The 16437-nt window shown below is 43.8% G+C and overlaps 2 protein-coding genes across 2 annotated transcripts in view; one reads left to right on the top strand and one right to left on the bottom strand.

The window, feature by feature from the left end:
- The window catches only part of MACROH2A2 (macroH2A.2 histone), a 53633-nt gene that overhangs the window by 8136 nt on the left and 29060 nt on the right, over positions 1-16437 (top strand). The window contains exon 2 of the mRNA XM_067710713.1: positions 11126-11357. Within this exon, the coding sequence (XP_067566814.1) occupies positions 11186-11357 (172 nt within the window). The 5' untranslated portion in view covers positions 11126-11185. The remainder of the gene's footprint in view (positions 1-11125; positions 11358-16437) is intronic.
- The window catches only part of AIFM2 (AIF family member 2), a 55293-nt gene continuing 45344 nt past the window's right edge, over positions 6489-16437 (bottom strand). The window contains exon 9 of the mRNA XM_067710711.1: positions 6489-6628. Within this exon, the coding sequence (XP_067566812.1) occupies positions 6498-6628 (131 nt within the window). The 3' untranslated portion in view covers positions 6489-6497. The remainder of the gene's footprint in view (positions 6629-16437) is intronic.

Genomic DNA, 16437 nt, shown 5'->3' with positions numbered 1-16437 from the left:
TTCATAAATATTTACAATATAAAATATTCTGAAGCATAATACTACAGATTAGGGAAGTATCATGGGAACTAAAAATGAATAAATTGAATAAATTTCAGCAATTTTAAAACGAATCCATTAGGGGGTGACACTATGAATTTCATGTTTATGAACCTTACAGAAAACGTTTAAAGTTTTTTTAATTCATTTCCATCATTAAAAAGCTATAAGACCTCTCAGTTTTAGATTTAAAATAATGTATATATGAAAGCATTTTGATTTATATACTTCTGAAGGGAATGATCTCAAAAGAGTATATGTATACATATAGCTGATTCTCTTTGTTGTACAGCAGGAACTAACACAACTATGTAAAGCAATTATACTCCAATTAAAAAATAAATAAAATAAGCTGTTTTGAAATTCTAGATCCTTTGTCACGGTGGTTCATCAGCCCAACCAAACTTCACCTGTGATACACTGGCCTATAATTAAATCTCAAGTGTTGACTGCTCTCTCTTTTTAAAAGACACTTTGCAAAAGCTTGGCAGCAGAAAAACTGGTCATTTAAATCAGGATTGCTGGCGGCTGCTAATGGACCATCTTGCCAGTTGGCTACTCTGCCTTGTTCCTCTTCAGTTTGCATATAATAAAAACTTCAAGAAGTTGTTTCAGGCATAAAAAATAGTTTACTCTTTATCAGCTGTTTATGCTTGAGTAAGAACTTATTTAAATTAAAGGAAGATAGTGGTCTAAAGAAACCAGATTATTTTGTCTTTTCATGAAGGCAATCAGTGTATTAAGTTTGCTGTTTCTCACCAAGAGCACTTCATTGAATAAGGGCAAATGCTTAGGATGTTGCCTTTCTTTCTTCTTCTCCCATCTGGGATTACAGTGTAGTTTTAAATATTGTTTATAGGAATCCCATATGCTATAATTATGCAAATACAGACACACTGAGGGTCTGATTTTATTAGTGAGTCTTATACGGTCTCTTGATATGAAATTTTATATTTCTCAATTATCTCAGGACCAGTTAGTTTCCAGTGACTCACCTGGTGATGAAAGTAATCTAAATTTTTCAGTATGACATTCTTACTCAATTACAAAACACCTGAACTTTTCCTTTTACTAGTGTACTTTACTAGGCTAATTCCCAAATGATGTTTTTTAAGATGTTAAATTAAAGTCACACTTTTGGTTTCCAGTTCTAAATGACGGACTCTGAGCACATGAGCTTTCCTTCTCTAGAGCCCACAGAAATAATGGTAAAAACTTAAAAAGAAAATAAACACTTCACAACAAAGGGGCAGGGGCTGGTGACAGTCATCAGCAAATGGGAGATTTTAGCAAATTTCAGCAAATTTCTTTCTATGACTGAAAGTACATAGGAACATGTGGATGGCATCACAGGAAGAGCCACAGCTAAGAATAAAAGCAGGAGGGAGCTGCCCTGAAGGTGGGCAGGATGAAAAATGGGGAGTCATTGAAGGTCTGTCTCCACAACAGCCAAGTGAATTGGCCTCTCTCCCTCCCCTACTCCTAGTAGAGCTTCTGCAAATCTAGCATTTATCCTCCAAACTAATTATCTGAGGTTTCTTCTCTAAAGAAATTGAACAACTACAGGGCAGGTCTAGAATTTGGAGGATGGGTATGGCTCTACCAAGTAAAATTCCCTCATTCTGGCATTTGAGGGCTAAGGTGATGCCTTAGGGACCCTAAGGTGATGCCTGCTAATTGGCATGCCCTGCACATGTACCCAGAGGTCCGAAACAGGAACCATGCCTACCAAACAGTATCTGAGGAAAGATTTTCTATCCCATCTGCCTGTAATAAGCAACCTTGTCTTTCATTCTTAAATATGAACGCATGACCAAAGATCACCAGACATGTAAGAAAAGCCAACATGAAAAAGATGAAAATAAATAAATAGGACAACTGACTGGATAAAATAATTTAGAGAAAGAAGATGATGTAAACACATCCCAACTAGTTTCAGAGAGATTGGAAGACATGGTGCATTCATAAAAGAACAGGATGGTATGAAAAAAAAAACATCAGAGAACAAGAACGTTCGGAAATTAACAATATGATTACCAAAATAAAAATTAAAAAGACTGAGAAATGGAAGGAAAAGATTAAGGGACTTGTAACTTCCCTGGCGGTCCAGTGGTTGAGACTTCGCCTTCCAGTGCAGGGGGTGCGGGTTCGATCCCTGGTCAGGGAGCTAAGATCCCACATGCCTTGCGCCAAAAAAATCAAAACATTAAAAAAACAAACAAACCCGGAAGCAATATTGTAACAGATGCAATAAAGACTTTAAAAATGGTCCATATCAAAAAAATCCTTAAAAAAAAGGGTTAAGAGACTGGGGGGAGCAATCTAGGAGGTCCAAGACCTGGTTTACAGGCATCCCACTAAGAGACAAGTAAAGGGAGAAGTGGGAGAAATAAAGAGATGGGAAGAAATAATCAAATACATGACAGGAAAAAAATTCCAGGAGTTATGAATAGTCTTCAAATTGAACAGGCTTATCATCAAGTGCTGACACCTAGATACATCCTTGTGAAATTTTAGAACATACAGAGAAAATTTTAAAGCTTGGGGGATGGGGGCTACCAAACTTCTCTGTAACACCGGATGCCAAAAATGATGGATCAATGGCTTCAAAACGTTGAAGCAAAATGATTTTGATGCTAGCAATTTTGATGCTAGAAACTCTACCAAATAATAATCCAAAGATCATTCAATAAAGACAATTCCATTTGTGTAAGAAAACAAAATTTACTTCTCAGTACTGTCTCTGAAGAGATACCTGAGGCAGATAAAAGGAAAACAAGGGAGAAAGCCAAGAATGAAGAAGCCAAGGCATCAGGGATGAGCTGGGAAAGATGACCACTGGGTAAAAGAACCGAGGGCTTCAAGAACAAAGTCTCTGGGAAAAAAGTGCCCCCTGCAAAGAGCAGTGTGACTGAGAAGCTGGGTGACTTTTAGAATATGGTAAAGGCACGTTTCTCTTTCGTCAACAAGAACAGAGAAGAAGTACAGTCAACCCTCATTATTCACAGATTCCATATTTGCGAACTTGCCTACTCACTGAAATTTATTTGTAACCCAAAATCAATACTCACGGCGCTTTTGTGGTCTTTCAAAGACAGGCACAGAGCAGAAAAAACCGACTCATCCACTGCACACCTTACCCGCTGAGGTCAAACAAGGCCACACTCTACCTTCCTGTTTCATCTCCCACCCTGCATACGAGGGTCTTTTTCATGGTCTATTTAGTGCCACGTTTTTCACATTTTTGTGCTTTCTGTTAGTGATTTCACTGTATAAAATGGCCTCCAAGTGTAGTCTTGAACTGCTGTCTAGTGTTCCTAATCGCAAGGAGGCTGAGCTGTGCCTTATGTAGAAAATATGTGTGTTAGATAAGCTGTATTCAAGCAAGAGTTATTGTGCTGCTGGCCGTGAGTTCAGTGTTAATGAATCAACAATTCATATTAAATAAGGTGTCGTTAAAAGAAACTTACATCAAACAAGGTTTTGTACTGATCCATTGATGAAAAAGTTGTGATCAGAGGCTGACAGCAACCTAACCCTGTTTCCCCAGGAACAACTGTTCACTACTCACTAATTTAGTGTCCTGCCTACTTTATAGAACAGAACTACTGCACATAACAAGGATCGATTGTAGTTACATGCATACCTCATTTTACTGCACTTCACAGGTATTGCTTTTTTTTTACAAATTGAAGGTTTGTGGCACCCCTGCCTTGAGCAAGTCTACCGGTGCCATTTTCCCAACAGCATTTGCTCACTTCATGTCTCTGTGTCACATTTTGGTAATTCTCACAATATTTCAGACTTTTTCATTATTATATTTGTTATAGTGATCTGTGATCAGTTGGTCTTTGATGTTACTATTTTAGTTGTTTTGGCATTTTTTTTAGCAATAAAGTATTTTTTAATTAAGGTATGTACATTGTTTTTTTAGACACACTGCTATTGCATGCTTAATAGACCACAGTATAGTGAAAACATAACTTTCATATGTGCGGAAAACCAACAAATTGATGTGGCTCACTTTATTGGGGTGTCCTAGAGCTGCACCCACAGTATCCCCGAGGTACGCCCGTAGTAACTTGGGCGCGTGGGGGAGGCTTTACGAGAAGACATGATCCAAATGTGAAGCCAAGTAAAATGTGGAATGACGTTGAACAACATGTTTTCAGAACCAAGAGACTCCACTTCTTGATACTAAGACACAAGGGTCCTAGTGTTGGACCACAGAAATGTGAAGCTAACATCCCACTTGATTCTGAAGGGAACAAGAGTTACAGAGTCTTCATCATATAAATGCTGTTCATTGGCATTTAACTTTCAAAATTATACCTAGGGACAAAACGCAGGAGATTTCGTTATGTGATTACAGAGCAAAATAGAAATGTGATAAATCGGGATAGTGGAAAGTACAGAAGACAGAGGTGGAAGTACGGAGGTAAAGACGGGAGGAGAGGACCAGGGAAAGATTGGGGCCGATACATCCTCATTTTACATGGCAGTGGCTTAGGACACAGTCCCTAAAGTTGGTGGAACTGGAAATGGAGATTGAAGTGTATTATTTAAAGTTTTCGGGAATTCCCTGGCGGTCCAGTGGTTAGGACTCCGTGCTTTCACTGCCGGGGCCCGGGTTCAATCCCTGGTCAGGGAACTAAGATCCCGCAAGCCGTGCAGCATGGCCAAAAATGTATAGATAGATAAATAAATGAATAAAAATACAGTTTTCAAGGCAATCAATGGAGGAAATAAAATAAAGTTCTTTACCCTTTTTGCTTTGTTTTACTGTGTGCAAGTATTAGATTTAAAGATAAATTCAGAATTTTAAATAACTTCTTTAACTTTGTTTTCCTTGCTTTAGGGTGGCCCTGAGCAAGTCATAATTATGTTTCCGCTTGTACAGATTCACAGAGAACTTAGGGTCTCAGCCATTTTTTCACAGAGCCCTTAAGCCAGAAGAAATGCCTTCCATTCCATTTATTAAGTGGTTTGGTCTCAACAACCTAATAAGTATTTCTGTCCTGACAATTTAGTAGCTCTTTGAAAAAATAATAACACATGAATTAGAAAAACAAAGAACATTTGCATCCTGTTCTTAAATAACCACGAATTACAAAGAGGGTGTGTACACCTGTTGGACATTACACGACTTCTCACACCTTGGAATCAGATTGGACACGGCCACTCTCATTTTCTGTTCCACACTGATTTTCACCCAGCACTTGCTTTTAATCACAACAGCCAAAATTTCAGCTTTGCAAAAGATATGGCATCACCAAAAAGAAAATAGCACATACACACACACACACACAAAAGATAGTACAATCTACCCTGAACCTCTGGTGGAACCACAATGAACTAGTAGTTGTGGAGGCCAACAGAGGTTGACTATCACTGTATTTCACTTGAAAGCTTAAACATCAGCTGTTGTGGGACTTCCCTGGTGGCGCAGTGGTTAAGAATCCGCCTACCAGTGCAGGGGACCCAGGTTCGAGCCCTGGTCTGGGAAGATCCCACGTGCCGCGGAGCAACTAAGCCCATGCACCACAACTACTGAGCCTGCGCTCTAGAGCCCGTGGGCCACAACTACTGAAGCCCGCGTGCCACAACTACTGAGCCTGCATGCCTAGAGCCCGTGCTCTACAACAAGAGAAGCCACCGCAACAAGAAGCCCGCACAAGGCAACCAAGAGTAGCCCCCGCTTGCCGCAACTAGAGAAAGCCCGCGCACAGCAACCAAGACCCAACGCAGCCAAAAATTAATTAATTAATTAATTAATTAAAAAAACAAACAAAAAAACCATTAGCTATTGTGTCCCGGGGTCCCTTGGCACACAGTTTGGAACCCATGGCTCTAGCATCTGTTTAAAACCTTATTATAAGCTGTCATGCAAGTTCACTGGAAAACATTTGAGGACAGAGGCCATGTATATTCCACAACATCTAATGTCATTTCTTGTTCAATAATAAATGCTCCATAAATACTGTCTTTCATGGAATCTCTGATGTCACAGATTGCAAGATGCATACTGATTTCTAGAGACAGTCAAATGTTTTTTTAAAAAGGCACATCATAAAATCAATGAAATAACAATAGTTATTTAAATAGGCGAGTGTGAGTTTATCGTCCATGTCTGAGTTAGTGCCGCAATTTAATATTTACCCTTGTGATACCTGTAAAATCTAACTCACTGGTGTTCTTACGGGCTTAAAACCCAAACATAAACACAAATCCTAAAACAACAGAGTCCCATACTTCCCCAGCACACACAAAACCAGTGGTGTTCTACCAACTGCCGTGCTCCTGGAGGTGAAAGGAGTAAGCAGGCAACACTGCATTCTCCTTGCTTCTTCCCTGAGTTTTATTCTCCTGCCCCGCCCCCCAACTTAACATGCTTAAAACTCTTCTGTTCACTTTGAGAGTAATTATGAGACTTTATACTGTGGTCATACCTTGGTCTTTCAGATGTGGAAGGACAGGTATGATGCGGATCTAGGTGGTATCTGGTCTGCTTCCCAGTTCCTCTCACATCCTCCACGTAGTGTGTATAACCACTGGAAGAGCTGCATCCAGCCATATTCTTTCTTCGAACCTATAAACAAACATCATGTACTATAGTCCTTAAGCTCTGCCTAATTAGAACAAAACTTGTTTTCGAGCAGAAGGTAAATAAATGTAAACATTTAAGTATTAGTCTGATGGAAACAGATTTCACATCGCAATAGTCCTCTTTCGAGGAGTGGCCCTCCACTGAGATTCAGATTCACAGGAAGTAGATAAAAACGCATTCAAGTTTTTAAACTCCTGACTTCCCAAGACTGCATAGAGTCAGGGGAGGCCTAGAAAAGAAGGAAGTTAGAGGTTATCACTTCTCACCACTGCAGGCAGAGTCCGGCGCAGGCTGGGGGGCTGGGGGATTTAGAAAGTAGGGTCTTCTCTCTAGTGGGCCAAGGAGGCTCAACACTTCCTTCCATCTGTGGGTTCCGGCAGGTATGACCTGTCAGCTCCTCTCTACTTCCCCTAAGGATTCCTGGAGGTAGTCTGATTCTTACAATGTGCAGAGGCCTCCCAGCCCTCGGGGCCAGGAATTAGGCACCTGGCTGCTTAAACTCAGCGTGATGGCTGAAAATGTTACCAGAGGGGGACCCCTTCCAGGGCCCTAAAAGCGGGTTCGTGTCTAACCCTCAGAAATGAATTGTCCGAGGAGACACACCTACTGACAGAACAAAAGGCGTTATTGGAAAGGGGCGCCTGGGCAGAGAGCAGCAGGGTAAGGGAACCCAGGAGAAATGCTCTGCCACGTGGCTCGCCGTCTCAGGGTTTATGATGGTGGTGGAGTTCGTTTTCTGGGTTGTCTCTGGCCAATCATCTTGTTTTTTTTTGTTTGTTTTTTTTGTTTGTTTTTTTCTTTGCGTTATGCGGGCCTCTCACAGTTGTGGCCTCTCCCATTGCGGAGCACAGGCTCCGGACGCACAGGCTTAGCGGCCCAGCCGCTCCACATGTGGGATCCTCCCGGACTGGGGCACGAACCCGTGTCCCCTGCATCGGCAGGCGGACTCTCAACCACTGCGCCACCAGGGAAGCCCCCAATCATCTTGTTTGTGCCCATACTTGATCTGACTCAGGGTCCTCCCTGGCGGCACTTGCATCTCCCAGCAAAGATGGATTTCAGCGTGAGGGTTCCTGGGAGGCTGGCAGGACATATCGTGCTCCTTCTCAGGACCTTCTGTTATGAGACAACTTATGCAAGCGGTTATTACCATGCCTGGCCAGGGTGAGTGGTTTTGGTTACTGGTTCCCTATCGAAAAGATGGGTCCCCAGACACAAAGAGCTCTCTAGTCCTATTGAAGCACATGCAACGGTCAATCTCACACTTAGATTCAAATGGCGCTGCATCCCCAGCTCTAAGGCCCTAACCTAGAGGAAAGTCTGGAAGCCAAAGAAGGAAATTCTCGTTACAAAGTGCTGTGTTTGGGGTGATCCCTACATTTTATAATAGTCAGCTCGTATGTTTCTATTTGATCTAACCCTGACTTTCCTTTCCTTTCCTATCTTATCTTCATGAATGTGTTAGACATCAATGCCCTGCGGTCCCGTTTCCAGTCCTTATTTCCAAGTTTTAGGGCAATTCGTGACTCCACTTGACTGATACTGGGAAAGTCCCTGGGTGGCTTTATCCTGCACACCTAGTCATTCCCTGTCTGTTTTCATTTGAGAAAAATGTACTGGGGGGTGGGGGGGATGAAGGGGTCCTGCTTTGTGGTGTTTGTGCTCCGTGCATTTTTCTCTCTGTAGGAGAGATTATGACCATCCAGCACATCGTACGGTATCCACAGAGCATGTCCATCCTGTGATGGGCTTTTCAGGTGGTTTCCTCGGCAACCAGACCTACTAATCCTCCCCTCCCCCCACTTATCAGTAACTAATAATCGGTTTAGTGGAGTCACCAATACTAACACATCTTTATGCACCTGCACAGGCTCTTAACTCTTCAGATATCATTTCTTAAAGAGACTGAGCTTCTTTTCCAGAACCATTTGAAAGTGCAGTTCCGAAGACTGGAATGTTTAAGACCAGAGGGGCCTTCAGGATCAATCAGTCACCTCCCTGATTTACAGATGAGGCCACTCAAATGACACACACAGCTCCCATAGCTAGTCATGTAGAAGTGGGACCACACCCAGGGATTCCTGCCTGGTCCCAGGCTCTTTCCACTACACCAAGGGCCACCCCCATTCTGAACGCCACCAGCGCGTAGCCAGCATGTGCCATGTAATTGTCCCTAAGAGCAGGGACTGTTGAACATTGCTCTCGTGTTTCCTGTCCCCTGGGATAGCACTGACTACCAGCAGGTACTCTGTACACTCATCGATGCCTGACCTAAGTTTCTTCAACATGAGTTGATGATTATAATCCTAATATGCAGCTACCTGCTTCGTCACAGAGAGGACAGCTGTAAGTGGATTGATGAGAGTTTGCAGCAGAAGCAGAGAAATGTGGAAGTTCTAAAAAAAGTGATGCTGTCTTATCCGTGTGCCTTACTGGGAAAGAGATAATGTTCTCAGGCTATTTGCTCATCTTTGCTTGTACTTAACTTTGATGAATACCTACATCTCTTGGTGGCAAAACGTCACATAAAATAGGAGGGTAGTAAGTACATATGAGCATACAAAAAGAACGTATGTCAAGTATATAGTAATATGCCTCAAACTCACGTCATTTACCTCAGAGATAAGAGGGTGTTGAGAATGGCATTTGTTGCTAAATTCCACAGTTCTCATATAAAACCCCTCAGTCATACAGAGCTATCGGGTACTTTAGAAAACTGAGCCCTATGTTCAATCTTCCATCCAGATTAAAGAAATCCCAGGTTTGTATCTTTCATATTAGCCATGCATTTATTTAGCACTTTCTTCCATCATATTCTTACCCACTTTCTTAGGCCTTTTCATTGCCATCTTTGCTGTCAGTAAACTAACCGAGCCAAAATTTGAGATGGCTGCCTCAACAGATAGAACCGATTTCGATTTATTTTTGACCTTCTCATTTTCCATCCCCAGAGAAAATGGCAACTGAGAATGATGCTGCCCTTGGGCCAGAGAGCTTTAATTCATTAACATTTTTTCCTGGAAGATTTTTGTTTCCTTTTCTTTGGTTCTGCTTGTTTGTAATTTGCTTTTACTTATTCTGGCTTATGTTCCTTTTTTGGTTACAGTACTCCCTCCACCAACAGGTTTAGCTCCATTACAATTCTCTGAATTAGTTTTAGCCTTACAAAGGCTTTTTCAGAAGTATATAATTATTTTATCTTTGCACAAAAGATAGCTTCCTAAAATAACACAGAATCATATACGTGTCTCTTGGTGCACTGTACTGAAGTCACCTCTTCGTGCTGATTCTGAAGTTTCTCCCCAAAATCAACCTTGATTCCCCATTCTAAGGAGCAAAAGCTTGGGTTGCATTCTGGCTTTTAATTTGCTGTTACTCTACCTTAGCATAGTCAATAAAACTGCCTCTTCTGGCATGTTTCTGTTTTTAAGAATGCTACAGGGGGAAGGGATAAATTGGAAGATTGGGATTGACATATATGCACTACTATCTATCTGATAGATAACTAATAAGGACCTACTGTATAGCACAGGGAACTCAATACTCTGCAATGGCCTATATGGGAAAAAAAATCAAAAAACGAGTGGATATATGTATACGTATAACTGATTCACTTTGCTGTACACCTGAAAGTAACATAACATTGTAAATCAACTATACTCCAATAAAAATTTTTTTAAAAAAAGAATACTACGTTATTAGGGAATTTAGAAAAGTGCTTCCATCTGAGAAGTGTACATCAGCTCTGAGTTGTGGGTCAAAGCTAACCATTATGATAGCCATGGCCATATTAACTTTGTACTGTTTATTAAAAGAGGCAGGAGCAAATCAGGGCAAAGGGGAACCATATTAGTTTTCTTCTTGCTGCTGTAACAAGTTATCCCCCAAATTTAGGGGCTGAAATCAATACAAATTTATTCTCTTACAGTTCTGGACGTTAGAAGTCCAAAATCATTTTCAATGGGCTAAAGTGAAGGTGTCAGCAGGGCTGGTTCCTTCTGGAGGCTAAGAGGGGAGAATCCATTTCCTGCTGTCATCCTGTCACTACTCTCATCTCCTCCCTCCATCTTACAAGGACCCTTGCAATTACATTAGGCCCACCCAGATAATCCAGGATAATCTTCCCCACCGGAGCATCCTTAGCTTAATCACATCTCCAAAGTCTCTTCTGCCATGTAAGTAGCATATTCACAGGTTCTGGGGATGTTGAAGTGGACCTCTTTGGAGGCTGACCACAGGACCATGGCCTCTCTCTCTGGCCTCTCCTACGGAGGCTGGGCTGGATGGGTGGGGTGGGGAGTTGTTCATGGGTGGGCCTGCCGAACCCCCGCTCCCCATCTGCAGCACCCTGCGGTGGCAGCCAGGTCTGGGCTGCCTCCCCGGGGCTATCAGGCATGTCACACGAGCTCTGTGGCCACACCACGGTTCCCAAGCTGCAGGCCAGTCGCCCTTCCTTACCCTGCCACCTTTCCTTTCCAGCATTGAGTTAGTGCCGGGAGGCCACCGTGTCAAGCAAGCTGAGAGCAAAACTAAGGCAAGATGTCGGGCCGGAGCGGGAAGAAGAAAATGTCCAAGCTGTCGCGTTCAGCCAGGGCCGGGGTCATCTTCCCCGTGGGGAGGCTGATGCGGTACCTGAAGAAAGGGACGTTCAAGTACCGGATCAGCGTGGGTGCTCCCGTCTACATGGCCGCGGTCATCGAATACCTGGCAGGTAACGTGAACACGCAGGGCAGGTAACCCGCTCCCAGATCTCACCTTCCCCTCGGCCCCTGCACACAGGCTGGGCAGGGAAGCCTTGATTCGCCCGTGGCTGTCTCAAGGTCGCTGTGCGCGGTAATGGGGTTTCAGTTTGCCTGCTTGGCTAAAACCAACTCCTGCAGGCTTTAGGGGAGGGAAGAGCACATAAGGGCAGAGGATCAACATGGAAGGAAGAGAATCCACAATAAAGTGTCTTTTCTAGACCAGCCCCAAGAAAGGTGTGTCTTGCTGTAGACAAATGTAATACGTAAATTTCTAGGTTCCCACAAAAGACAAACTGTGGGGAAGATAGGGGCTTGCTATTCATTTTGTAACAGGAGTCTTCACTTTTACTTCACGGTCCTCACTAAACCTCAGCTCTCCTGCTGTATTGAACCTAGGGCTCAATGTCCATAAATAATGTTGAGCCCAGCATTGAAAGCATCTTCAGTTGGTTCCATGAAGCCGGCAACGTTTTAATTTTACTCTCCTTTACAGAGGTGGTTCTCTGTCTGCAAATACATAGGAAAGAGTTTCCCATGTTGGTTGTTAAAATTATTTTTTTTACTGAAAGATGGCATTTTTGTTGTGTGTGTTCTTTACCTATCTGAGTAACTTTACATTTAGCTTTTTTTGTTGTTGCTCTGGAGGCTGGAGAGAAGGACTGGAGGGCTCTGAAAGTGAAACCAATCAAGTGTGATAGAGCATTGCTTTTCAAAGTGGGGATCACTCCAGGGATCTTGTTGACAAGGTCAAGGGTAGGATCCTGTTGGCCAGTCTCAGGGCACCAGGGTAGCACCTGACACTCTGCATTTCTAACACACTGCTGTGATGTGATGCTTATGCTGCTGGTCCAGAGCCCACTCAGAGGAGCAAGATTTCAGCCAGTCTTTCAGCAGCAGGTCTAAAGGCCTGGCGAACGCTTTTTTAAAATGCAGGTTCCTGGCTGCATTTTAAACCCAGGAATCTGATGGGAGAAAAATCTCCTGGCTGGGAGGGAGAGGAAGGACTTTGAAAATGGTGACTGAAGCTTTAAAACAACCTTTAGATCTATACCACCCACTGATGCTGGAAGACCCTGAGTAACCCAGAGATTCCACAGCCTCCAAGCGGGGAGCCAGGATACCCTGACGTCCTTCAACCCTAAGCTGTGCACTTTCTGCTTCACTACACTGCCCCATTATAATGTTTGTATAATCAAAATAATAGTAGTTCCTGTGCCTCCACTTGGCAAAAGTCTAAACTGTGCATAATACAATAGAACAAAATTTGGCCTTTTCAGATTTTGTTGACTGGTGACTCTGTTCTTTGGTTCAGAAGTGTTTGATGAAAAAGCTTATGTTTTCCTTTTCATTCATTCAATAAATATTTGTCGAGCATCTACCTGTCAGTGCACACAGTAAGTCCTTAGACTCTTCCCTGCTAATAGCACTGGGCCATTTATATGATTTTTCATCTATCTTCAGTTAGAGCCACCAGACCTCATAGCTATGCATACTATAGCCTGAATGTCACACTCTGGACTTCGAGCCAGCACATCCGTAAAGATCGATAGTGTCTCAAAGTAGAATGTCACCCATTTTCTCATAGTCTTTCATTCACTCAACAAACATTTATTGAACACCTACTATGTGCCACGTGTTATTCTAGGTGCTGAGGATACAGCAGAGACCAAGACAGACAGGAGTCTCTGCCTTCAAGCAGAATGCATTCTGAAGGGAGAAACAGCAAACAAATGAGTGAAGTGTATGTGGTCCAGCAGATGGTGTTAAGTGCTCGGGGATGAATAAAGCAGGAAAGGAGTTAGGCTTGGGCTAATTCCAGGAAGTGGGGAGCTGAGGGGAGGCCCCACTGAGGGGCTGGCATCTGAAGGAGGCCAGTGGGTGGGCATGTGGGTGTCTGGGGGGGCCCTCGGGACAGAGGGAAGCAGGTGCTGGGGGTGTCCAAGGAGCAGCAATGGGGACAGAGGGCTGGGGCTGAGGGAGGGAACTTGGACTGTAAATGAGGCCTGAGGGAGAGTGGCTGGTGGGGGCCGAAGAGCTTGTCACGGGAGCTCTGGAGGGTTTTGAGCAGATGTGCAAGACCCTGCCTGTGGGGAGGGGGGTACAAGGCGGGGTCAGGGAAAGCAGCAGGAAGGCAGTTGCAGAGATCCAGGTGAGAGACGTGAGGTTGGGGAGTAGGCAGTGGAGCCTCCGAGGAGTGGTCAGAGTACTGAGATATCTTGAAGGCTAAGTCAGCAGGATCCGCTGACGGTTTGGACATGAAGTGTGAGAGAAGAGAGGAGGAGCAGCTGGAAGGATGCTGTTGCCAATAACACTCCTTCCCCAGTGCCAATAACACTCCTTCCCCAGCTGCCAGCACCGTCCTGGGTCAAATGGAGAAGATGAAGCGGGTCTTCTGAGGCCCAGAACTGTCTTCCCGGTGTCCTTTCCTTCCCTTCCTTTTGTGCTTTTTTCTCCCCTCCAAACTCAGGTTGGAGTTGACAGTAGGGGCTTAGATGTCAGCTTAAATCTGATTTATCAATTTGCCAGCTCTGTTACCTTGGGCTAATTTCCTTAACCTCTCTGAGCTTTGGGTGTTTCCAGAGCTAATCTCATTTAACTCCATTAATGAGCCAATGTATGCAAAATGTCTGGTGCACAGGATGCACCCAATAAATGGTAATTCTTCTCCTCTCTCTTCTATTAAGAGCTGATGAAATCATTCAGGGCAAAGTGTAATGAGCAACTCTGTTAAGGTGGTATATTTGGGGGCTGTATTGCATTTTAATGAGACAAGGAGTTTAAGCCAAAGGAATGAATCATTATTGCAGGGCATTGCTTAGTAAGTAAAAAGAGGATTTTTGTTAGTTGTTTTGTTTTGGAAGGGGGCATGAATTGATTTTGTTTAGGGAAGAGAGTTCAAAGTGTGAAAGCCTCCTGTCACCCTTGAAATGACCTTTAACATTCACGACAACAATATTGACTGAGTTTCTCCTTTGCATCAGGCCTTAAACATACAACGGAAAACAGACAGATGTGGTCCTGCCTTCCCTGGGTTTACATTCTAGCAGAGTTGACTAGCATTAAAAACAACACAATAAGATGACATTCATGTGGACAGGGAAGCCAGAGGAGCTTTGGGAAGCAGGGGGAGGCTGCCTAATATAAAGCAAGGGTTGTTAAGACCTAACCAGGGGTGTAAAGCAATTATACTCCAATAAAGATGTTAAAAATAAATAAATAAAAACAAATTAAAAAGCCCTAACCAGGGGGACTTCCCTGGTGGTCCAGTGGCTAAGAATCTGCCTTCCAATGCAGGGGACTCAGGTTCAATCCCTGGTCAGGGAACTAAGATTCCACATGCCATGGGGCAACTAAGCCCATGGGCCACAACTAGAAAGCCTGCGTGCCGCAACTACAGAACCCACGTGCTCTGAAGCCCGCACGCTGTATCGAAACATCCCGGGTGCCATAACTAAGACCCGACACGGCCAGAAATAAATATTTTTAAAAATTGGAAACCGGGGCTTCCCTGGTGGCGCAGTGGTTGAGAGTCCGCCTGCCAATGCAGGGGACACGGGTTCAAGCCCTGGTCCAGGAAGATCCCACATGCCGTGGAGCAACTAAGCCCGTGTGCCACAACTACTGAGCCTGCGTTCTAGAGCCCACGAGCCACAACTACTGAGTCTGCCCTGCACAGCCCATGAGCCACAACTACTGAGCCCATGCACCGCATCTACTGAAGCCTGTGCTCTAGAGCCCATGCTCCACAACAAGATAAGCCACTGCAATGAGAAGCCCACACACCACAATGAGTAGCCCCCGCTCGCTGCAACTAGAGAAAGCCCGCGCACAGCAACAAAGACCCAACACAGCCAAAAATAGTAAATAAAAATAAAATAAATTAAAAAAAAAAAGACCTAACCAGGTTCTCAATCCTGCTTTTTAACAAATTGATTGATTTAAAATCCTGATACCTGGGTCTTAACCCCAGAGATTCTGGGATACTTCTGGGCATCAGGAGTTTTTAAAGCTTCCCCAAAAGATTCTGATGGGCAGCCAGGGTGGGAAATTGGTAGGAGTTGGCTAGATTCAGATGGGTTGATTATCAGTTTGGGGAGAAACAAGGGTGAAGATCTAAAGTTTAGAGGAAGTATGTGGCCCCTTCCAGAAACTGGAGGCATTTCTGTGTACCTGGAGCAGAGCTGGGAAATGGGAAGGGTGAGAGATGAGATGGGGGAGCAGGGGTCAGGTCCTTGAGGGCCACATGAGAGTGTGCACATTTTGCACACACATGCCAGGGGAGGCATCGAAGGGAGGAGGTGGCATTCTGGGGGCCTCACATGGGCTTTAGGTGGAGAACAGTTGGTGGGAAGCAAGATCAGAGTCCAGGAAACCAGTGGGGGCTGTTTTAAAGTCACTTTTGAGAATTGACAGGGGCCAGGACTAGGGTTCTCAGTGGAGACGATGAGAAGAAATGGGCACATGTGGGAGCTGTCTGGAGGGGAGAATCAGCTCTGCTCAATAATGGGTGGGATAAGGGGGGAGGCCAATTTACTTCTCCTCTCAGATTCATGTCTATGGTCTCTGAAGTTCCCCTCTCCCACTCACTGCCTCCGAGAGGGGACCTGGGGCCACAGGAAAAGCCAAGTAAGAAAAAGCTGGGTGCCAAGACATAGAAACAACCTAAATATCCATTGACAGATGAATGGATAAAGAAGATGTGGTACATATATACAATGGAATGTTACTCAGCCATAAAAAAGAACAAGTAATGCCATTTGCAGCAACATGGATGAAACTAGAGATTATCATACTAAGTGAAGTAAGTCAGACAGAGAAAGACAAATATCATATGACATTGCTAATATGTGGAATCTAAAATATGACACAAATGAACCTATCTATGAAACAGAAACACAATCAGGGACATATAGAATAGACTGGTGGTTGCCATGGAGGATGGGGGTGGGAGAGGGATGGAGTGGGAGGTTGGGATTAGCAGATGCAAACTGGTATATATAGAATGCATAAACAACAAGGTCCTACTGTACAGCACAGGGAATTATATTC

Source organism: Pseudorca crassidens, chromosome 16 (genome assembly GCF_039906515.1).
Source record: "Pseudorca crassidens isolate mPseCra1 chromosome 16, mPseCra1.hap1, whole genome shotgun sequence".
NCBI classification, from domain to species: domain Eukaryota; kingdom Metazoa; phylum Chordata; class Mammalia; order Artiodactyla; family Delphinidae; genus Pseudorca; species Pseudorca crassidens.
This window is presented reverse-complemented; position numbering and strand designations above follow the sequence as displayed.